At 42.3% G+C, this 17,769-nt stretch overlaps 2 protein-coding genes across 4 annotated transcripts in view; both read left to right on the forward strand.

Moving 5' to 3' along the window:
- The window catches only part of C3H2orf50 (chromosome 3 C2orf50 homolog), a 29,740-nt gene extending 26,953 nt beyond the window's left edge, over window positions 1–2,787 (forward strand). For both annotated transcript variants that reach the window (XM_033939972.1, XM_033939971.1), the window contains one exon: window positions 1,423–2,787. In XM_033939972.1, the coding sequence (XP_033795863.1) occupies window positions 1,423–1,614 (192 nt within the window). In that variant the 3' untranslated portion in view covers window positions 1,615–2,787. The remainder of the gene's footprint in view (window positions 1–1,422) is intronic.
- A 13,513-nt stretch (window positions 2,788–16,300) lies between these two features.
- The window catches only part of SLC66A3 (solute carrier family 66 member 3), a 53,606-nt gene continuing 52,137 nt past the window's right edge, over window positions 16,301–17,769 (forward strand). Inside the window, exon 1 of one of the 2 annotated variants that reach the window (XM_033935695.1) lies at window positions 16,301–16,673. In XM_033935695.1, coding sequence (XP_033791586.1) covers window positions 16,531–16,673 — 143 coding nt within the window. In that variant the 5' untranslated portion in view covers window positions 16,301–16,530. The remainder of the gene's footprint in view (window positions 16,674–17,769) is intronic. The other variant, XM_033935696.1, reaches the window with a different exon arrangement.

Below are 17,769 nucleotides of genomic sequence, written 5' to 3' on the forward strand. Positions count from 1 at the left end.
AGCCCATAGAGCAGAACTTAAGGAGACTGATGGAAAAGCTCCTTTGTTCCACCTTTCTTCCAAAGTATATATATTGATATCGTAAGTCTTATACAGAGGCATTAATATCTTCTTCTTCCTGCTGGTTATACCTGTCTCTGTGCACCCATGCATCCTTTTGGATTTTGCATTTGCCTTTTCTACTTGTTTGGCCATCTTAATTATTATTATTCCCAAGTTGCTATATTGAAACATTCCCTTGAGGTTTGCATGAGCCTGCATTTTTTAGCATTAAATCTTCTTCAGTCTAGAAAATTTAATGCTAAAAACAAGAAATAAAATCTACAATAGTCTTCACTAGCACATTCTTTAAAATAATTCCTAATAATCAGTTTCGAAACTGCTGCATAACTAAGGCCTGATCCAGCAACAGTTGTCTCTATTCTGCCTGTCTGGAGTGTGCAAGGGTCTCAAAGTCCCTCCTTGAGGGCCGCAATCCAGTCGGGTTTTCAGGATTTCCCCAATGAATATGCATGAGATCTATGTGCATGCACTGCTTTCAATAATAATAATAATAACTTTATTCTTCTATACCGCCACAATCTTGCGACTTCTAGGCGGTTTACAATCAAGAGTGCTGGACATTCAGCGAAATACGATAAGTAGATATTCAGAGGAATACAGAGATCAGAGACCTCAGGAGGCAATAGTATAGAAATACAATTTGCTGAGCGAAAATGTAATATGTACATTTTAGTAGGTAATGTCCGACAGGACCTGTTTGGGCTAAATAGTAACGTAAAGTTACGATAAGATGAAGATAGCAGATTATATTATATTATATATTCAATGCATATTCATTGGGGAAATCCTGAAAACCCTACTGGATTGCGGCCCTCAAGGAGGGACTTTGAGATCCCTGGCAGTGTGGATCTTATAAATCTTTTCATTTAATGCTAACACTCAAAATACAAGAACAAAGCAAATTGTTTGCCCTGAGTAGATTTCTTTTAGAGGCAATGTCTCCAAATGGGTTAACTTTGTGCATACCATAACAGTAAATTGCTCTTGAGTGCATTGCAGTAAAGTAAACACAACCTACAGTATTCATCTTACATTTGAGTTCTTAATAGACTTCTATTACACATACATAGGAACATAAGAATTGCCGCTACTGGGTCAGACCAGTGGTCCCTCCTGCCCAGCAGTCTGCTCACGCAGTGGCCCCCAAGTCAAAGACCAGTGCTCTACATGAGTCCAGCCTCACCTGCGCACGTCCCAGTTTAGCAGGAACTTGTCCAGCTTAGTCTTGAAACCCTGGAGGGTGTTTTCCCCTACAACAGGGAGCATTGCAGTCTTTACAGTTGTGATGTTAAAGGAATCAACATCTGCTTTTATTGCCATTCATAGAAAGATGTACATTTATTTTTTATTTTTATGCAGGGTAATGAAAAAGAAGAACAGCCATTGCCAGAGTGTGTATCAATGTTTTCAAACAATATTCCCAATACTACAAATCAAAACTTTGGCAGTAGACTTAACACAAACATTGGGAAAACTCTCGTGCAAATGGATTACTTCCTTACCAAGAGACACCAGAAGAGGAAACTCGGGGATGAGCTTTTGTCTTGCTAGGAACATTTAAATTGGCATTTTGCGACTAAAAACAAGTGGTTTATCCTATTAAATTCAAGAGATTGAAGAAAGTCTCAAAATTGGAAGGTCAGGTGAAGCTCATTGGAGATCTGTATGAGAAGTTTAAGAAGTTGGAAACTAATCTGGATTGCTTGGCTAATGATGCATTGCTTCATAATCAGGTGAAACACTTGGAAAATGTAGTTCCTTGATGGAAAGTACTTTTCTTTTTTACACATAATTTTTATTGGAAATGACAAGTGGTCCAGACAAAAGAAAGCACTTTTCTGATGTATTTTCCAGCAGTGTGTAATAAATATGCTGAATGTATTTATTACACACTGCTAGAAAATATATCAGATATGTGCCGAGTGGATTATTTATATACATCAGTGCTATTTATTGCTACGAACTGGACAACCTTTCACACAGAGAAAAGTATGTCTAGAGGTTAAGATGGCCTTATAGGTTTGAGACTATCGTCAATTTATATGTATTTACCCAGAGTGGAGAATATTATTATTTAAGTACACTTTTGTTCACAAAAGTGAGAGGTCCTGAGATGTTCCATATGACCATACCCAATTGGGTTGACGTCTACTAAACAATTCTTACTAACGGGATTGATTGTCCCTATGAGTTGTGAACTGAAGACCCTCACTCACATTCACAATATATTTTTATTTTTTATCATTATTTTGCTGTGTGTGATTTCACGTCATTCCCCTGAGGTAAATTATTATATTTCTTAAAATTGACTGTCAATAGCCTCTCTAAATATATAGAAAGAATCCTTGTTTCATTGTACTATTCATAATGCCTGGGAGCACTGGGCCTCTAAACCATGGTCCGATACTCCCAGGCTGCATCTTATGGGGGGGGGGGCAGGTAATCTAATATAAATCACCCCCCCACACACACAAAGTGCTCCCCCCATCATCTCCCCTTTCCAAAAAAAGATCCCCACTGTCCTGTAGCCTCCAGACCTACCTTTAGAAATCTCTGGGGGTCTATGGAATATAGGGTAGGAATGAGCCCCACTCATTCCTGTCCCTGCTGGTATCAGGTTCAAAAAAACCCTTATACAGCAGCTTGACTCCAAATACTACTAGTGATCACCAGTATCTTGAAGCTTGAGTAACTGGGGATCACTCCTGCCCCATAATTCCTAGACCCCCCATGTGCCTAAGGCCCCACCCATAGGAGGGGCTTTAGGCACATGGGCCAATCAGGTCTTAGGCCCCTCCCCAGTGCATCCCACAATGCACTTGGAAGGGGCAGGCACGCATTTCGATGGATGCCGGATGGATGGTGGAAAGACCCGGCCGGCCATCATTACAGGTTAGCAAGGGGGGAATCCGGGGAGGGTGGGGGGTTAGGAGGAGTGGGGGGTCCGCACGTTGGGGAGTCATTGCGGAATCTACAGTGGGGTGTTTCTGGCAGGAGAGATTGGACACACTTCTACTAGTTTTATTCAGGGGGTTGGGGGGTTTCTGGCAGGAGGGATTGGGCATCCTCCTGCCAGTTTTGTTCAGGGAGGTTGGGGGGTTTCAGGCAGGAGGGATTTGACATCCCTCCTGCTGAATTCATTGGGGGGGGACTGTCAGCCGCTAAACTTATTGCAGCAGGGAGATCCCTTGCTGGACTAGGGAGACACGTATGGCTGCCTAGGTTCGCCTAAGGCTACTTCTGAGGCAAACCACGCCCATGCCTAGCCTTAGGCGAGCTTAGGCATGCATGTGGGCCTCCATAGGCTCCCGGAAGCACCACCAATGTAGGCGGCCTGTGTCTTCAGCTTTTTTTTTTTTTTTTTTTTAAAACATTCATCCCGCTTGGCTGGTTTGGACAGCGGTAGGATGCCTACCGCTGCCTACAATCGGGACACCATTTACAGAATTGGGGCCAAAGTATCCAAAAAGGGCTGCCAAATAGTAAGCAACAGTTGTCCCTGTTTAGTATCCCAGTCAGACAGATGCATGGTTTCCATCGTCAGGAGGTGTAGCATATGTGAGTGCCAGTGGCCATAAGTAAGACTCAGGAGACCTACCCCAAATAGAAGGCCCAAATAAATCGCCTGTCGAAGAAAAACATGAAGGCCTCTGGGTATAGGATGTTGAAGATCAAAAAGCCAATACAGACTATAACTGTACTGTATGTGATTCCGTTTGTGTATGTAATCTATTGTGACCCGCCTTGGGAAAGGCGGGGTATAAATAAATAAATACAAATACAAACTATTACTGTGACACATACAGCCGACCCTGGAGAAGATAGCAGACCAGAAAGTTCGCCTAAGTTTGAAAGTAATTTAACACAAACAAAAAAATGAAGAACCAACAAAATCTGCAGTAAAAGGGTCGAAGACAAAACAAAGCAAGGAGAACTGCAGTAACATGTACAATGATTTCGAAATCTATCAGCCCACGTACAAGCTGCTCTTCGATGTTCATCTTCACACAGGCTTCAGCATGCTTTTTGCAGTTCAATTTGACTCCTTTCCAACCTAGGACCCCTGAAGAAGGCGTGTACCGAAACATGGACCGTGTTGGGTCACGTGGTTTAATTTTAAGGTGTTGTTTTTAACCGCAATTATTTTAATAAACTTTGCCTGTATCATTGTACATGTTACTGCAGTTCTCCTTGCTTTGTTTTGAAAGTAATTTAAACTATTTTGAGATTTCTGGATGTGCCTAGACTGACTCTTGCACAACTTTCTCTGCCAGTGGGGAGAGGTGGTTTGGCCCTACCTGATTTGAGAAGATAAAATATTGTCTGTCTTAGACATCTGGTGGATTGGATAAAGAACACTCAATATTATACCCCTGTTCTTCTTGAACAGCAGTTGATGGCACCAACGCATATGTTATATTATCTTCACGCTCGAAAACCTCATCGGATTTTTCCCACCCGCTCTCACCCTCTGTTGAAATCCATGAGACAATGTTGGCAATGGCTATGTTAACGCATGCATCTGCCATTTACCTCAACGGTTTTATTGCCTTTATGGGGGAATCGTGATTTGGATCCTGATGCTGACCAAGCAGGGATTTCCTCTTGCATTTCAGGACCTTCAAACTCACGGCTCATTAGATACGTACGTTAGATAGATTGTGAGCCCACCGGGACAGAGAAGGAAAAATGCTTGAGTACCTGATTGTAAAAACCGCTTAGAAAACCTTGATAGGCGGTATATAAAATCGTAATAAACTTGAAACTCGAAACTCATTGCAGGCAAGAGATTGGTTTTCCTATTGTCAAGTCTCCCATTATCTCCGCTCCCTGGATCACAATATGTTAAATGAAAACATGGCAGTTATGGTAATGGAAACTTTGACTTTATCTCGTCAACATCGGACTAGCCTCTCCTTTCAACTCGGTCTGGGCAGTTTTGGTGCTTCCTGGGACTATGATGCAGTAGCAGCGGTGTGCAATCAAGATCTGGACTCTCATGAACAACTAACTGGAGATGGTTTGTGTCTTCTGATGAAACAGCTTTCGAGATTGACCCGCTCTATAGTTTTACATGAATAGCATTACAAATTCCTACTCTGCCTTTATATCTCTCCTTACAAAGCTTACCTGGTGGGGTTCGCCTCTCATGCTTGCTGCCCTAAGTGCCATTCGACGCCAGCTGGGTTGTTTCATATGTTTTGGTCCTGTGAGCGATTACAAACCTTTTGGTCTTTTGTTGGATTGCATTTACAGAAGGGCGGATGTTTTACTTTTTTTCTCAGATTACTTCCTTGGGTTTCACCAATGGGAATAATCGGTTGTTGCAAAAAGCTTCTTTATTGGCTAGGAAATATATTCTTTTATTATGGAGGCAGGCCGAGGTGCCTGTTACCATGTGGAGAAATGAGCTGTTTACTTTGTTAAAATTTGAATATTTAGATGTAAAACACTGTGGTCCTGGTAGGTGGAAATTTAAGGCCGTATGGGCTCCTGTTTGGGACAGTTTGTCTCCTACAGCTGGTAGTGCTCTTTTGAACTTTTGACATTGGAGTGCTGGGGTGAGTGGGTAGGGGGAGGGGGTTTTCTTGGTTGATATTGTTGGAACTTTTAGTCACCATGAAGAAACCACGCAGTAGACCTTTCTTGTCGTTCTTTTTTGTTGTGCTTTGTATTTGGACTGCTGTACTTTGTATTTATAAAAATTTTCTAAATAAAAATTATTATTTAAAAAAAAAAAAATGTTCTGGATGTATATATTTTAGAGAGAGCCTGAAAACTGACTGGCTAGGAGGCCCTAAGGCTAAGGACCACTTTGAGCCCCACTGTTTAACTTTCTTTAACTATTTTAACATTCCCTAGTATTGAGCTTAGTTTTAAAACTGCTGCTTCACTACCAGCAGATGGCACCCAATATCTGATGTGAACATAGCTAACTATAAAGGATGAATAACAGTTTGTGAACATTTAGGCCTGGATTCTGTAACTGCCACCTTAAAAACGCAATGGTGCCGTTTATAGAATCGCGGCTACGAGAAAGGTAAGTGCCGGAAAGGTAAGTGCCGGAAATGTAAGCCAGGGTTTTAAAGGTCCTACATTTTTGCCACCTACCTTTCATGAGAATTGTGCCTATGGAGGCGCTTTACAACGCTTAATGCCACTTCTGCTGTTAACCATGCCTACAGTGGTATTAGGCGTCGTAAGGCGCCACTGTAGTTGGGATAATAGCAGCCTTTTTAGAAGCACACAGGCACCTCTGTTTTTTTGTTTTAGCCTTAATTGGTTTTTAATTGGCATAGCCAATCAGTGCACCAATTAAATCAATTAAACCCAATTCAGATGGCAGTAGGGTGCCTACTGCTGCCTAACTTCGGGTGCCATTTACAGAATTGGGCCCTAAATGCATTTCAGGCATCCTTTCTGGGCTTTAGGGAAAATATTTGGAAAAGAGGGATCCCAGTGTTTTTGTTGAAGCTTCTGTAAAGGTTATGACTGAATAACTGCACTGTATCCCTTTATACTCCTTGGGCAGAGGTATGCTACAGCTCCAGAGCCACAACCAGCCTATAGGCATCTTTCTAAGGCCTGTGACAGCAAAAATACTTGGGCTGGCCCTCAGCAGAGGATGTGATATCCACAGGCTGGAATATCACTGTTGCAGGCTGGGTCAAGATGGTAAGACTCACTCTTATTTATTTATATACCACTTATAACCTAAGTAGTTTCCATTCAGGTATTCAAGCATTTTCCCTGACTTTCCCGGTATGCTCATACTCTTCTAATTTATCTGGGGCAATGGGCGATTAAGTGATTTGTCCAGGATCACAAGGAGCAGCAAGGGATTTGAACCCATAACCTCAGGGTGTTGAGGCTGTAGCTCTAATCACCGCACCACACACATTAAGATGTAAGTCACATTCTTTTATCCCATTTTCCTGCTCCATTTCATATTAGATATTTAACAAACAAATTAGTGTGCTAATTCTCAAATTGCCAGCGATAGATCCTAATTCACATTAACTGCTTAGCTTAGCACTGTTTCATAAACAGACCCCTTAACATTTTAAAGCTCAAAACATTTTACATGAACCTATGAATAATTTGGGGAACATTTTGACACAGAAATATTTAGAGGGAACTTGGTTGTATATTACTGATTATGGTCAAAATCTCCTTTCACTAGAGAAACAAAATGGTAATGCACATCACCATAGACAATAACCACACCGAACCTGTACAGAATTAGGAGTTTATCAAGGGCTCCTTTTACAAAGCCATGGTGGAGGTTTCTACTGCGGGCTGTTAAGGTAAATGATCTGATGCTCGTAGGAATTCTATGAACATCGGAGCGTTTACCTCACTGGCCCTCAGTAGAAGCCTCTACCGCAGCTTTGTTAAAAAAAAAAACAAAAAAAACCCAGCATACCTCTTCATTTAAAAATAAGATCTTTTTACATCTATTTATTCTACAGCTGAATACAACTTTATTTTCACTATGCAATCTATTCATTGTGTGAACATGGAATGCTTGTAGGAATATAGATCCTGTATTCACTTCTCCAGTTCTGTTGCTGTTCATCAACCATATAGGCTGAACCCTCAGTTTACAACATTACAAGAATTCAACTCTCTTCAAATGAATGCAAGCTTGTATTTACTGTACTTCAGTTCTTATATTACTCTCTGTCTATTCATGCAAAATCCTGTCAGCTGCTAGCATAAGTAACCTAAAATATTATTCTACACACTTACCGGTAATTAATTCTATCAAATTAGTCAGAAATGACTGAATTTAGTCTTCTTCAGTCCCTCAGAGAATCTTTTGAAAGAAATGGGTCCTTTTACTAAGCTGCATTGAGCAGCTAATGTTGGAGTTTACCACACAGCAGACAGTAGCACAGGCCCATGCTGCTGTCTCCTGCTTTAAAAAGGCAACCAATGTTGTAAAAATTCTGAATTAGCTGCCTAACATCGGAGTAGATCAGGGCGTGACATCGGCTAGCACACAGTTCATTACCGTGCACCATCAGAATTACTAATAAAAAAGAATTACTGATAGTACTGACAAACTTACCACCGCCTCAAGAGAAGATGGTAAGTACAGCTGTGTGCTACTGGCAATTCAGTAGCATGGCCACTGTATGTCCTTGATTGGCGGCTTCCATAGTATAAATCAATGTTTCTCAACTCATTCCTCAAGTACTCCCTTGCCAGTCAGGTTTTCAGGATATCCATGAGAATGGCACGGTGATAGAATTTATCACCATTGTGCCCGTTCATACTCTGATTCTACCTTCTCTCCTTAAAGGATGACATGGGAATGGTTTCCTGTGGTTATCCGTGGGGACGGGAATGGTGATGAATTTTGTCACTGTATCAAAATGAATATGCATGAAAGAAACCTGCATATAACAGAGGCAGTGTATGCAAATCAAGTTTATACATATTGTGAATATCCTGAAAACCTGACTGGCAAGGGGGTTCTCCAGGATCAGGTTGAGAAACATTGGTACTGCTGTGGCAGCACACCCTCCTGCATATCTCTCCCTGATCTGATCCCCTCTGACTGCACACATCAGATCTCCCTGATATTCCCCCCTGATCCTCCCTGACATATCCAGTCACTTCATTGAGTCTCCCTAGCCTCCTCAATGGGTCCCCTCAGCACCCCTGATCTCAAACAATGGGCCTCTTGACACCTCTGATAGCTTATAGTGTGGGGTTTTTTTTAAAGTTTATTTCATTTTATATATTGCCTTATCAATCAAAGTTAAAGCAGTTCACACATGTGATGTAGTACAGGCAGTCCCCGGGTTAAAAATGAGTTACGTTTTTAAAGTTGTTCTTAAGTCGGATTTGTATGTAACTCAGAACTTGTAGATTTTAGGATTCTTGCTGCTTATCTCTGCTCCCAGCTGACAAAAGGGACAACTGTCCCCAGTGTTCCCTCTAAGGTACAGCATGCCCAACCACACACTCTTCTTAATGTGGTCGTGCATCATTCCTGAACCTGCCACAAGTGAAGTGTAGGAGTCTTTGCCACTGGAAATACTGCTCAGTGAAATCAAATGAAGCCGCAACCACGTTCTTAAGTACAAGTCGTATTTAAGTTGGCTGTCTGTAACTGGACTGCCTATATAAATTTACAGCCCAGGTGCTTAAAATGAATAAGATCTCAAGCGAGTAAGAATACAGCACATTACTGATTTCTGCTAGCAAGGAGCTAGGAGGTGCAAGATGTTCTTTCAAATTCAAAAAATACAGTATTCATAATTACCACTCTCCCACCCTAACTGAAAGTTGTCTAAAACTTGACAGTACACATCTTCCTAAGTGTTACTAGAATCCATCCAATGTTGCATGAGCAGAGATAATTTTGTTGACAATTCGTGACTTGTGATTATTCAACCGAGTTCTAATAGACCTCAAAAAACATCCCACATAGATCAAAGCATAAGGTCATATAATAATGTATACAATGCTGGTAGAGGAACAAGAAGTTCTTGGACATGCCATAAAAGGAGATTATGTACTTATCCTGGTAAGCTCTTTTTCAGTAGATAGGTGAGACATTCTAGACCAGGGGTGGGCAACTCCAGTCCTCGAGGTTCGGAATCCAATCGGGTTTTCAGGATTTCCCCAATGAATATTCATTGAAGCAGTGCATGCAAATAGATCTCATGCATATTCATTGGGGAAATCCTGAAAACCCGATTGGATTCCAGCCCTCGAGGACCAGAGTTGCTCGTCTGTTCTAGACAGTAGGGTTATTTCCCTTTAGCTGTATGCTGGAGAAGGAATCCACTCCAGATTTTTCACTCTACCTCTACAGTACTTCACTGGACTGTTTAGCTCCCTCTACAGTTAGTACTAGAGAATGACATGGGGACCGTTTACTGCGGTAAACAGTGGTCAACGCAGTAAATCCACAGGAAAGGAGACATTTGCAACTGGTTTACTGCAGGAATGGGGATAAGACCTTTCAATGCCCTGTGGGAAAGGGGACAAGACCTTTTACCGCCCCATGGGAGCGGTGAAAAGTCTTACTCTGAAGGCCTGGTTTGGCGCAAACTGCGCAGAAGCATTAGCAGGGCGTGACAGAGACCTTTCTAGTCCTGATCAGAGGGTCTTATATACATGCAAATACATTTAAAACTTTGAGAAGTCAGGATAATTAACAAAAGACCAGGAAATCGATGTGTAACATAGGAAATTGGGAATTTCATATTTATGTGAATTGCTAGGTGAAGCAAGACCATAAGGGAAATCAGGATATACATGACACACTTCTAGAGGTATTAAACTGCCTCCATGTTTCTTTCTGTCTCTCTCTGTCCTCTCTGCATCTTTGTGCAGTTTCCCGCCTTAATTTCATGGCTCTAATTAATACCAGACCTCTCAGTCTGGCTTCTGGAAGATATAGGGTTTCACATTTTTGAATACAGATAGTTATATGTATCTTATGAATGCAATATATCGTGATGTGGGTGTGTGATGGGATCCCATGAGTGATTATGTGTGTGAATGTATATTAAACATGAGAATTGGTTTTGAAAAACATATTTTATATATTTTAAACCTAAGGAAATTCTGAAAAGTACCACATCTGTAATTTAACCTCTCTGACCTTTAAGCTAAGCAACTCTACTCTGTGGGGGAAGTAGCCCCTCCTCTGTGCTGACAGGGACCAAAGACTTTTTTCAGATGCTGAAAGCAGAAATGCAGGTTGGCTTTAACAGAAAGGCTGTTTGATTTAAACTTTTTGAGAATGACAATGTGTCTATTGGGTATGTTATAATGTGTTGCGCATTCAGAATGTAATGTAAGCAAAAATATATGTGTAAAACTTTTTTCTATGTTAAGAGGAAGTTTCTTTGTTCAAACCTAAGGACAGCCTCTGTTGGCTGTTTGGTTGACAAGTGTGATGTCATACTGATCAGGGTGAAGGTATAAAGGAACACACCAGTATAGACTTCTTTGGAGACCTTTGCTTCAGGAGAGGCGCACGTTACGCGCCTGGAGGGGGGTCTCTCATGCTCACATGCCTTGTGAACATGGACTGGGCATCCCTCCTGCCGGCGATGTTTGCTGAATTCTCAGGGAGGACAGGAGGAATTGAAGAGAAAGTGAGAGATGATGGAGGTTCATAGACAACAACGCGGAAGACAAAGGCGCGCGCCGACAACTGAGCGCAAGACGGAGGCGCGCGCCGAAGGAAATTACTGTTTTTAGGGGCTCCGACGTGGGTTTTTGTTGGGGAGCACCCCCAGTTTACTTAATACAAATCGCTCTGGCATTGTGGGGGATTTGGGGGGTTGTAACCCCCCACATTTTACTGTAAACTTAACTTTTTCCCTAAAAACAGGGAAAAAGTGAAGTTTTCAGTAAAATTTGGGGGTTTACAACCCCCCACAATGCCCCCACAACGTGGCGCGATCTGTATTAAGTAAAGTGGGGGGGTTCCCCCCATGCCCCCCCGTCGGAGCCCTAAAAACAGTAATTTTCTTCAGCGCGCGCCTCCACGATGCGCTCAATTGTCTGCTCGCGCCTTTGTCCCGGCGCGCTTTTGACCTGACACCGATGATGGATCCTAGGTAATGGGATGTGAGGGAGTGGGTAGTATAGTGAAATCACCCCTCACTGATATTGCAATTAACTACTTTACAGCAAGGGGCACTAGCTTACTGATACTGAGTAAGCCACCTTAGGGTAAGTGGGTCAACCCTGTTGAGTCAAAGGGATGGGGCTCAGGCTGGGAGGAATTTAAATACCCTGAGGCTGAATAGAATGAGGAGGCTCTGAAAGGACTCCAAGGGTGTGGCAAGCAAGGCTGCAGTAGGTAGGAAGAGCCTGGGGAAGAAAAGTAGCCTTAGCAGAGTGTGCTTCCCTATAAGTGACAGAAGCAGATTTGAGGTAGGATAAGTTACAAACAAGGACATCAGACCTTTCTTTTTAAAGATGCTTATCACTTGAGTGATAAAACTTCACTTCTTATCCCTGCCTTCGTCCCCTCAGAATGAAAGCTGGTTCAGTCCTGGAGAAGATTTTATTTCCCTTCCCTTTTTATCTATCTATCTAAAAAAATCTATCTATCTATCTGGCATTTGCTGAATATATTTTATTGTAAACCACCTAGATCAGTGATTTTTAATCTTTTTTTGAGATACGAATCCATTTAAGAATCTGATGAAAGCTTTGGACCCTGTTCCCTAGAAATATTCACATAAACACAACTTTGCATACAATGAATATAATGTACTTTATTTATTGAAATTTGATTGTCTCATACATATATGACATACACAAAGTACAGTGGTACCTTGGTTTACAAGCATAATTCGTTCCAGAAGCATGCTCGTAATCCAAAGTACTTGTATATCAAATCAAAGTTCCCCATAGAAAATAATGGCAACGCAGACAATTTGTTCCACAACCCAAGGAACTGGGAGGAAGTGGCGAGGGGTGGCCCAGGGGTGGGTGCCTGTCTGGATGATGCACGGGTGCCGGATGCTGCAGTTTGTAGGTGGCCAGCCATGCACAACCATCAGGGTCCCTGTACAGCTGCAGGCAGCGCTGCTTCAGGGAGATGCCTCTGCTGTCCACCAGCCTTCCACACCACTTTGGAGAACCCTCGAGCCCACATAGCCGAGTGTCATCCTACATTTGAGTTACTTATAAACATGCATAATGTGATTTTTGTAAACTAAATGTATGTCTGTCTCTTAAGTGATTTCTGTAAACTAAATGTATTACCACACTCTGATGGTTTTTAACTGTACATCGCTTAGATATTGTGATAAGCGATTCATCAAATAAAGGTAAACTTGAAACTTGATGACGCGCAATTGTTTTGGCCAATCAGGGACTTCCTTAGGCTCCTTCCTAAGGAAGTCCCTGATTGGCTCAGATGCCTCAGGCCCCTCCCAAGGGAGGAGCCTGAGTCAATCAAGGCCACCAGTGCAGGGCCTAAGGCCCGCATTGTGCAGGAGGCTGGAGGAGCAGGAGGGTCTGACTAAGCACCCCTTTTGCTCCCGACTTAAAGGTACAGGGGGGAGGGGGCCGACGGCGGGGGGACAACGAAAGGAGGGAGTGAGCATCCCTCTTACCTTGTTCTTCGGAGTGGAGGGGAAGGGCCTTCATGGCAGGAGGGAGTGGGCATCCCTCCTGCAATCTTTTTGGGGTTCGAGTGGTTTTCGTGTGCGCTTAGCACGTGCTAGATGCTAACGCCAACATTGAGCTGGCATTAATTCTAGCCGTATAGCGCAGGTTTAATGTGCTCTAAAAATGCTATCACAGCTTAGTAAAAGGAGCCCTAAAAATATGAAAAATGCAAGTCACTGTGTGAAGCAACAATTCACAACATTATCAATGTCTTGCTCTCAGCATGAAGCTTTCAAATTAAGTTAGAGTCTTGTCACCATTTTAAATAGGGCTTCCCAAGCCTTATGATAGTGTTGTTTAAGCCTAAGAGTTCTGCAAGGATGTGTTTAATCTTATCATGTAATCACAGTGTACCAGGCATATAATGTTCAAATGAGGGGACTCGATGATTGGAGCCTCTAATAAACTCATGCACACCTTTGCTACTTAGTCTGATCTATGTTGTGTGTAAATGGTTCAGCTTGGGTAGGCAGAGATATTTTTAGTTTACTTATGAGATTTTGTGCTGGTTAAGCAGCAACTAAATGGAGAACTTTCAATCAGATTTTTTTTTCTAAGTGTCAACATGACATGAAAGTATCACACTAACAAACTGGTGCACCTCAAGGCTGCAATGTGTTAATAAAGCTAATGAGCCATTTATACAAATGTATGTGTTTTGTAACCTTTCCAGAGGTTGCTGTAATGCCAAACCCAAAACATAATTTACAAAAAATAATAGGTGTGTATGTGCTGCATCTCCCTTTTGGCTCTATTCACAACAAACAAGTGCTACTTTAAACCAAGTAGAACCTCTTAGATCAGAGGTGTCTTTTTTCAAGAAAAAAAAACAGCACAATTACCTTTGAATCAAGGAGTGCTTTTCTCCCTCCCATCCCCAAAACAGCATCAAAATATAAACAGACAAGACTTCTTAGTGAGCCTGCCAGATTCTACTGATATAGGCTGCCGAAGTCAACAGCCTAAAGTGTGTACCCAGGGCTCACTGTGCTAAACTGTCACTATATTGCTTCCCTCACTGTGCCACACAAATGTCTGCCTGAAAATGTAGAGCCTGTAAAATGACAAATCCACTGGGTTTAGTAGCTTTAAAACACATATGCTGTGTGTTCAGGACTGAAACTCTGAAACTTGCTGAAAGAAGTAGATGGCAATACCAGAGTGAGGCTTGCCTGTTCCCGCCGGACTGGTCTTGAGATTCATGAATTTTCATTGGTGCAGCTGGGGCACAATGGACCAATCACAAACGACCTCTGAGTTCCTAAGGTCATTTGTGATTGGCCGTTGTGCTACAGCAGAACCAATGAAAAAACAAACAAACAAAAAAAACAACCTGTTACCTGCCCATAATAGCCAGTTACAGAAAAAAAATAGCCCAAAAACCAGTCTCCCTTCCAAGCCCTTTATTTCCCGCCATCGGGCTTAAAAACTAGCCTATTTGGGTGGGAAAACTGCCCAATTGGCAACACTGCTGCTCTCTCCAAGATTGGAGAAGGAGTCAGACTTATGTTCCGAGGAAGCAGCCCAGCTCTCAGGAAAAGCAATGCCCTCTGGGAATTTAAGTCCACAGAGCACATTACTTATCTGTTTATTACAAACACTTAACTAGTTCTTATATAAGAAACTGAGCAAATGCCCACATAACATGGGGGCAGAACAGTTTGTATCTTGTAGCATTTAATCTAAGTTTCTATGAACTTGAAATAGTAAATAAAACATTCTGTTTGCCTTTGTAAGCTTACCAATCGCTGAATACCATCCAGCCTTACAAATTGGTGCTTACCTAGTGCTCTTCACAAAGTTTTGCTGAATAAACTTGATACTTTTCTTAATGAATCCCTTGGTTGTGTGGAGTTATTTGGGAACCATGCTAGGTCCTGTGACACTTTCACCAACTTATATCTAGAGATAGTTATACCACTCCACCGACAAGGGGTCCACAGTAACTTTGCAAGGTTAAGGTCTGAGGTCCTGATGCACAAATCTCCAGCAACCTACCTGGTTGGGAGTGATTTTAATATACTGGGTAATGCTCAATACAATAGCGTGCAAATTATATGCATGCTATTTGTACAGAGCAGCCCCAGTAAATGGGGGAGAAACTGTGCCTTGCACCTGCTCAGGTAGGCATATCTCTCCCCCATTTCCTTGCTAGCAAACTGTTTTCAACTGCCCATGATCAGCTGGGATGGCAGAGAAGAGCCACAATCAGCTGAGCTGGCACCTTATATTTATTTTAGTGTTTTCTTTTTACACTGCACATCTCTTTGCTGTCACCAGGCATATGATTCAAGGCAAACACTAAGATATTCCATTATAGTTAATTTGGCATTAACAGCACTTTTCAGCAACTCTTCATCAGTTTTTCAGCTTTACTTTCAACAATACAGGGTCAGCTATACGAGTTAGAGGTCTGCACGGGAACAGGGATCACGGGAATCCCCCCTAACCCACGGGACTCCCACGGGGACCCCCTCTGGCCAACAGGACTCCCACGGGGATGGAAGGCTTTTGGAAGCAGGGTTCGTCCATATAATATAATGGACACGTCAGCCTTAGTAAAAGAGGGGGTTTATAAGTTAATTACCTGAACAGAAAACCAAAAAAGGGTTCCACCAAAGAGATTCCACAAGGAAAACAGAAGCAGAAACACAAAAGAAACTGTGGAATTGATGATCCTGTCAAAAGCAATTGCTGCTTTTTATGGGGACGGGCGGGGATGGGTGGGATTTCTGTGCAACTCTCTAGTACCAGTGCAGGGCCACCCCAGTACAGAATAATTAATTTGTTTTATTCAGTCCAGGTGCGATAATTCATGTTGTGTGTTTAGCATTCCCACTCATTTGAAGAAAGAAAAAAAAAAAAAAAGGCATCTATGCTAAACAGCAACATAATTAGGCAGCATAAAATCTGTTTACTCCTTTGGATCTTGCCAGGTACTTACGACCTGGATTGGGCATTGTTGAAAACAGGATACTGGGCTTGATGGACCTTCCGTCTGTCCCAGTAAGACAACACAATACTGTATTCTTATGTTCTTATTATCCCATTGCCACTTAAGAGCTGACCAGTCAAACTCGGAGCACAGTGAAGCCGACTCGTATCAGGGCCGAGCGAACCCGAAGAAGGACCTGCGCGCGTTGCCGCGGCTGCTCACCGGGCCCAACCCGGGAGCGCGTGCGCGAGGTGCAGCGTCGCCGTAGTCGCCTGGCGACGCAGTTACTGACGTAGCTCAGGCTCTGGAGCCGCAGGAATTGGTTTAGTTCCGGTAGTCCCCACAGTTGCTGAGCTTGAACTCCGGCAGGGATGGAGTCCGAGTTGCTGCTGTTTGCTAACTGGAGCACTTTGCTAGTGTGCATGGTTCTTAAATTCCCGCAGATAATCGCCGTCATGGCTGCCAAGTCCGCTCAGGGCGTGAGCCTGAAAAGTTTACTGCTAGAGCTCACTGGGTAAGAAACGGGGCAAATAGACTGCAGTGAAGATAAATGTCTCCCCCTTACTAAACCGCGGGCCAGCGAGGCAAATGCTTCAACGCTCGTAGGAATTGAATGAACGTCGGAGCATGGACCTCCTGGCCCTGCGGTAAAAAGTTCTACCGCAGTTTAGTAAAAGGAGCCCTATGTCTGCTGGAAAGGCAAAATGACTTATCAAGAGGCACCTAGGCATCCCTTCCATCACATTTCTGGCAGTAAACTACTACTGTATTCGCCACAGGTCTGGAAAGTTCCATTTAAATCATTCAGTGCCTTTAGATAATTGTTTTAAAAAAGGAAAAGAAACAAACTTTAAACTAAAACTGAACCTTAAGTTTATATACTGCATCTTCTCTATAAAGATAGAGCTCCGCATGGTTTACAGGAACTTTAAAATGAGGGGAAAAAAACCCCTGTATTTTAATTCTTAACTTAGACATATTGTTTAAAATATATACTAAACTAAACCTTAGGTTTGTATACCGCATCCCTGAGATCTCACAAATACTGGAATACTTTTAAATTTTGTACAAAAGTAGGAGAGTTAGTGTTAAAACCTACAATTATTTGCACATTTTTCTGTCACAGAAGTACCTTTTGCGTTAAGAAGAGAAGTCAAATCAACTTCTATCACTCATGCTCTCTGTAACGCGTCTTTATACAAAACTAGCGCAGCGGTAACAACTCCGATACTACGCTACGGTTTTGTGTAAAAAAAAAAAAAAAAAAGAGGGAGGGGTAAATTTGGGATGATGAGCTCCTTAGCAATTAGCCTCTGTGTGGAGATTTGACATTAGCTGTCATTGCAAATAAAAGCATTGAGGTTTTTAGCTTCATTTTTCATTCGCTGAGGTGCAGAGACTATTTTGCTTGGAGGTAAAATACGGTCTTTCATGATTTAAATTATTATATATACTCTGCTTGGCTACTATTTGGGTGATTTTACTACTAATAATCATTTCTATAGTGCTACTAGATGTATGCAGCACTGTACACATTAACCCCCCCCTTTTACAAAAGCATGCAACAGGTTTTTAGCGCCAGCCGGTGTGCTGAATGTTCTGCGCTGCTC

The sequence above is a fragment of the Geotrypetes seraphini genome, chromosome 3 (assembly GCF_902459505.1).
Source record: "Geotrypetes seraphini chromosome 3, aGeoSer1.1, whole genome shotgun sequence".
NCBI lineage: Eukaryota > Metazoa > Chordata > Amphibia > Gymnophiona > Dermophiidae > Geotrypetes > Geotrypetes seraphini.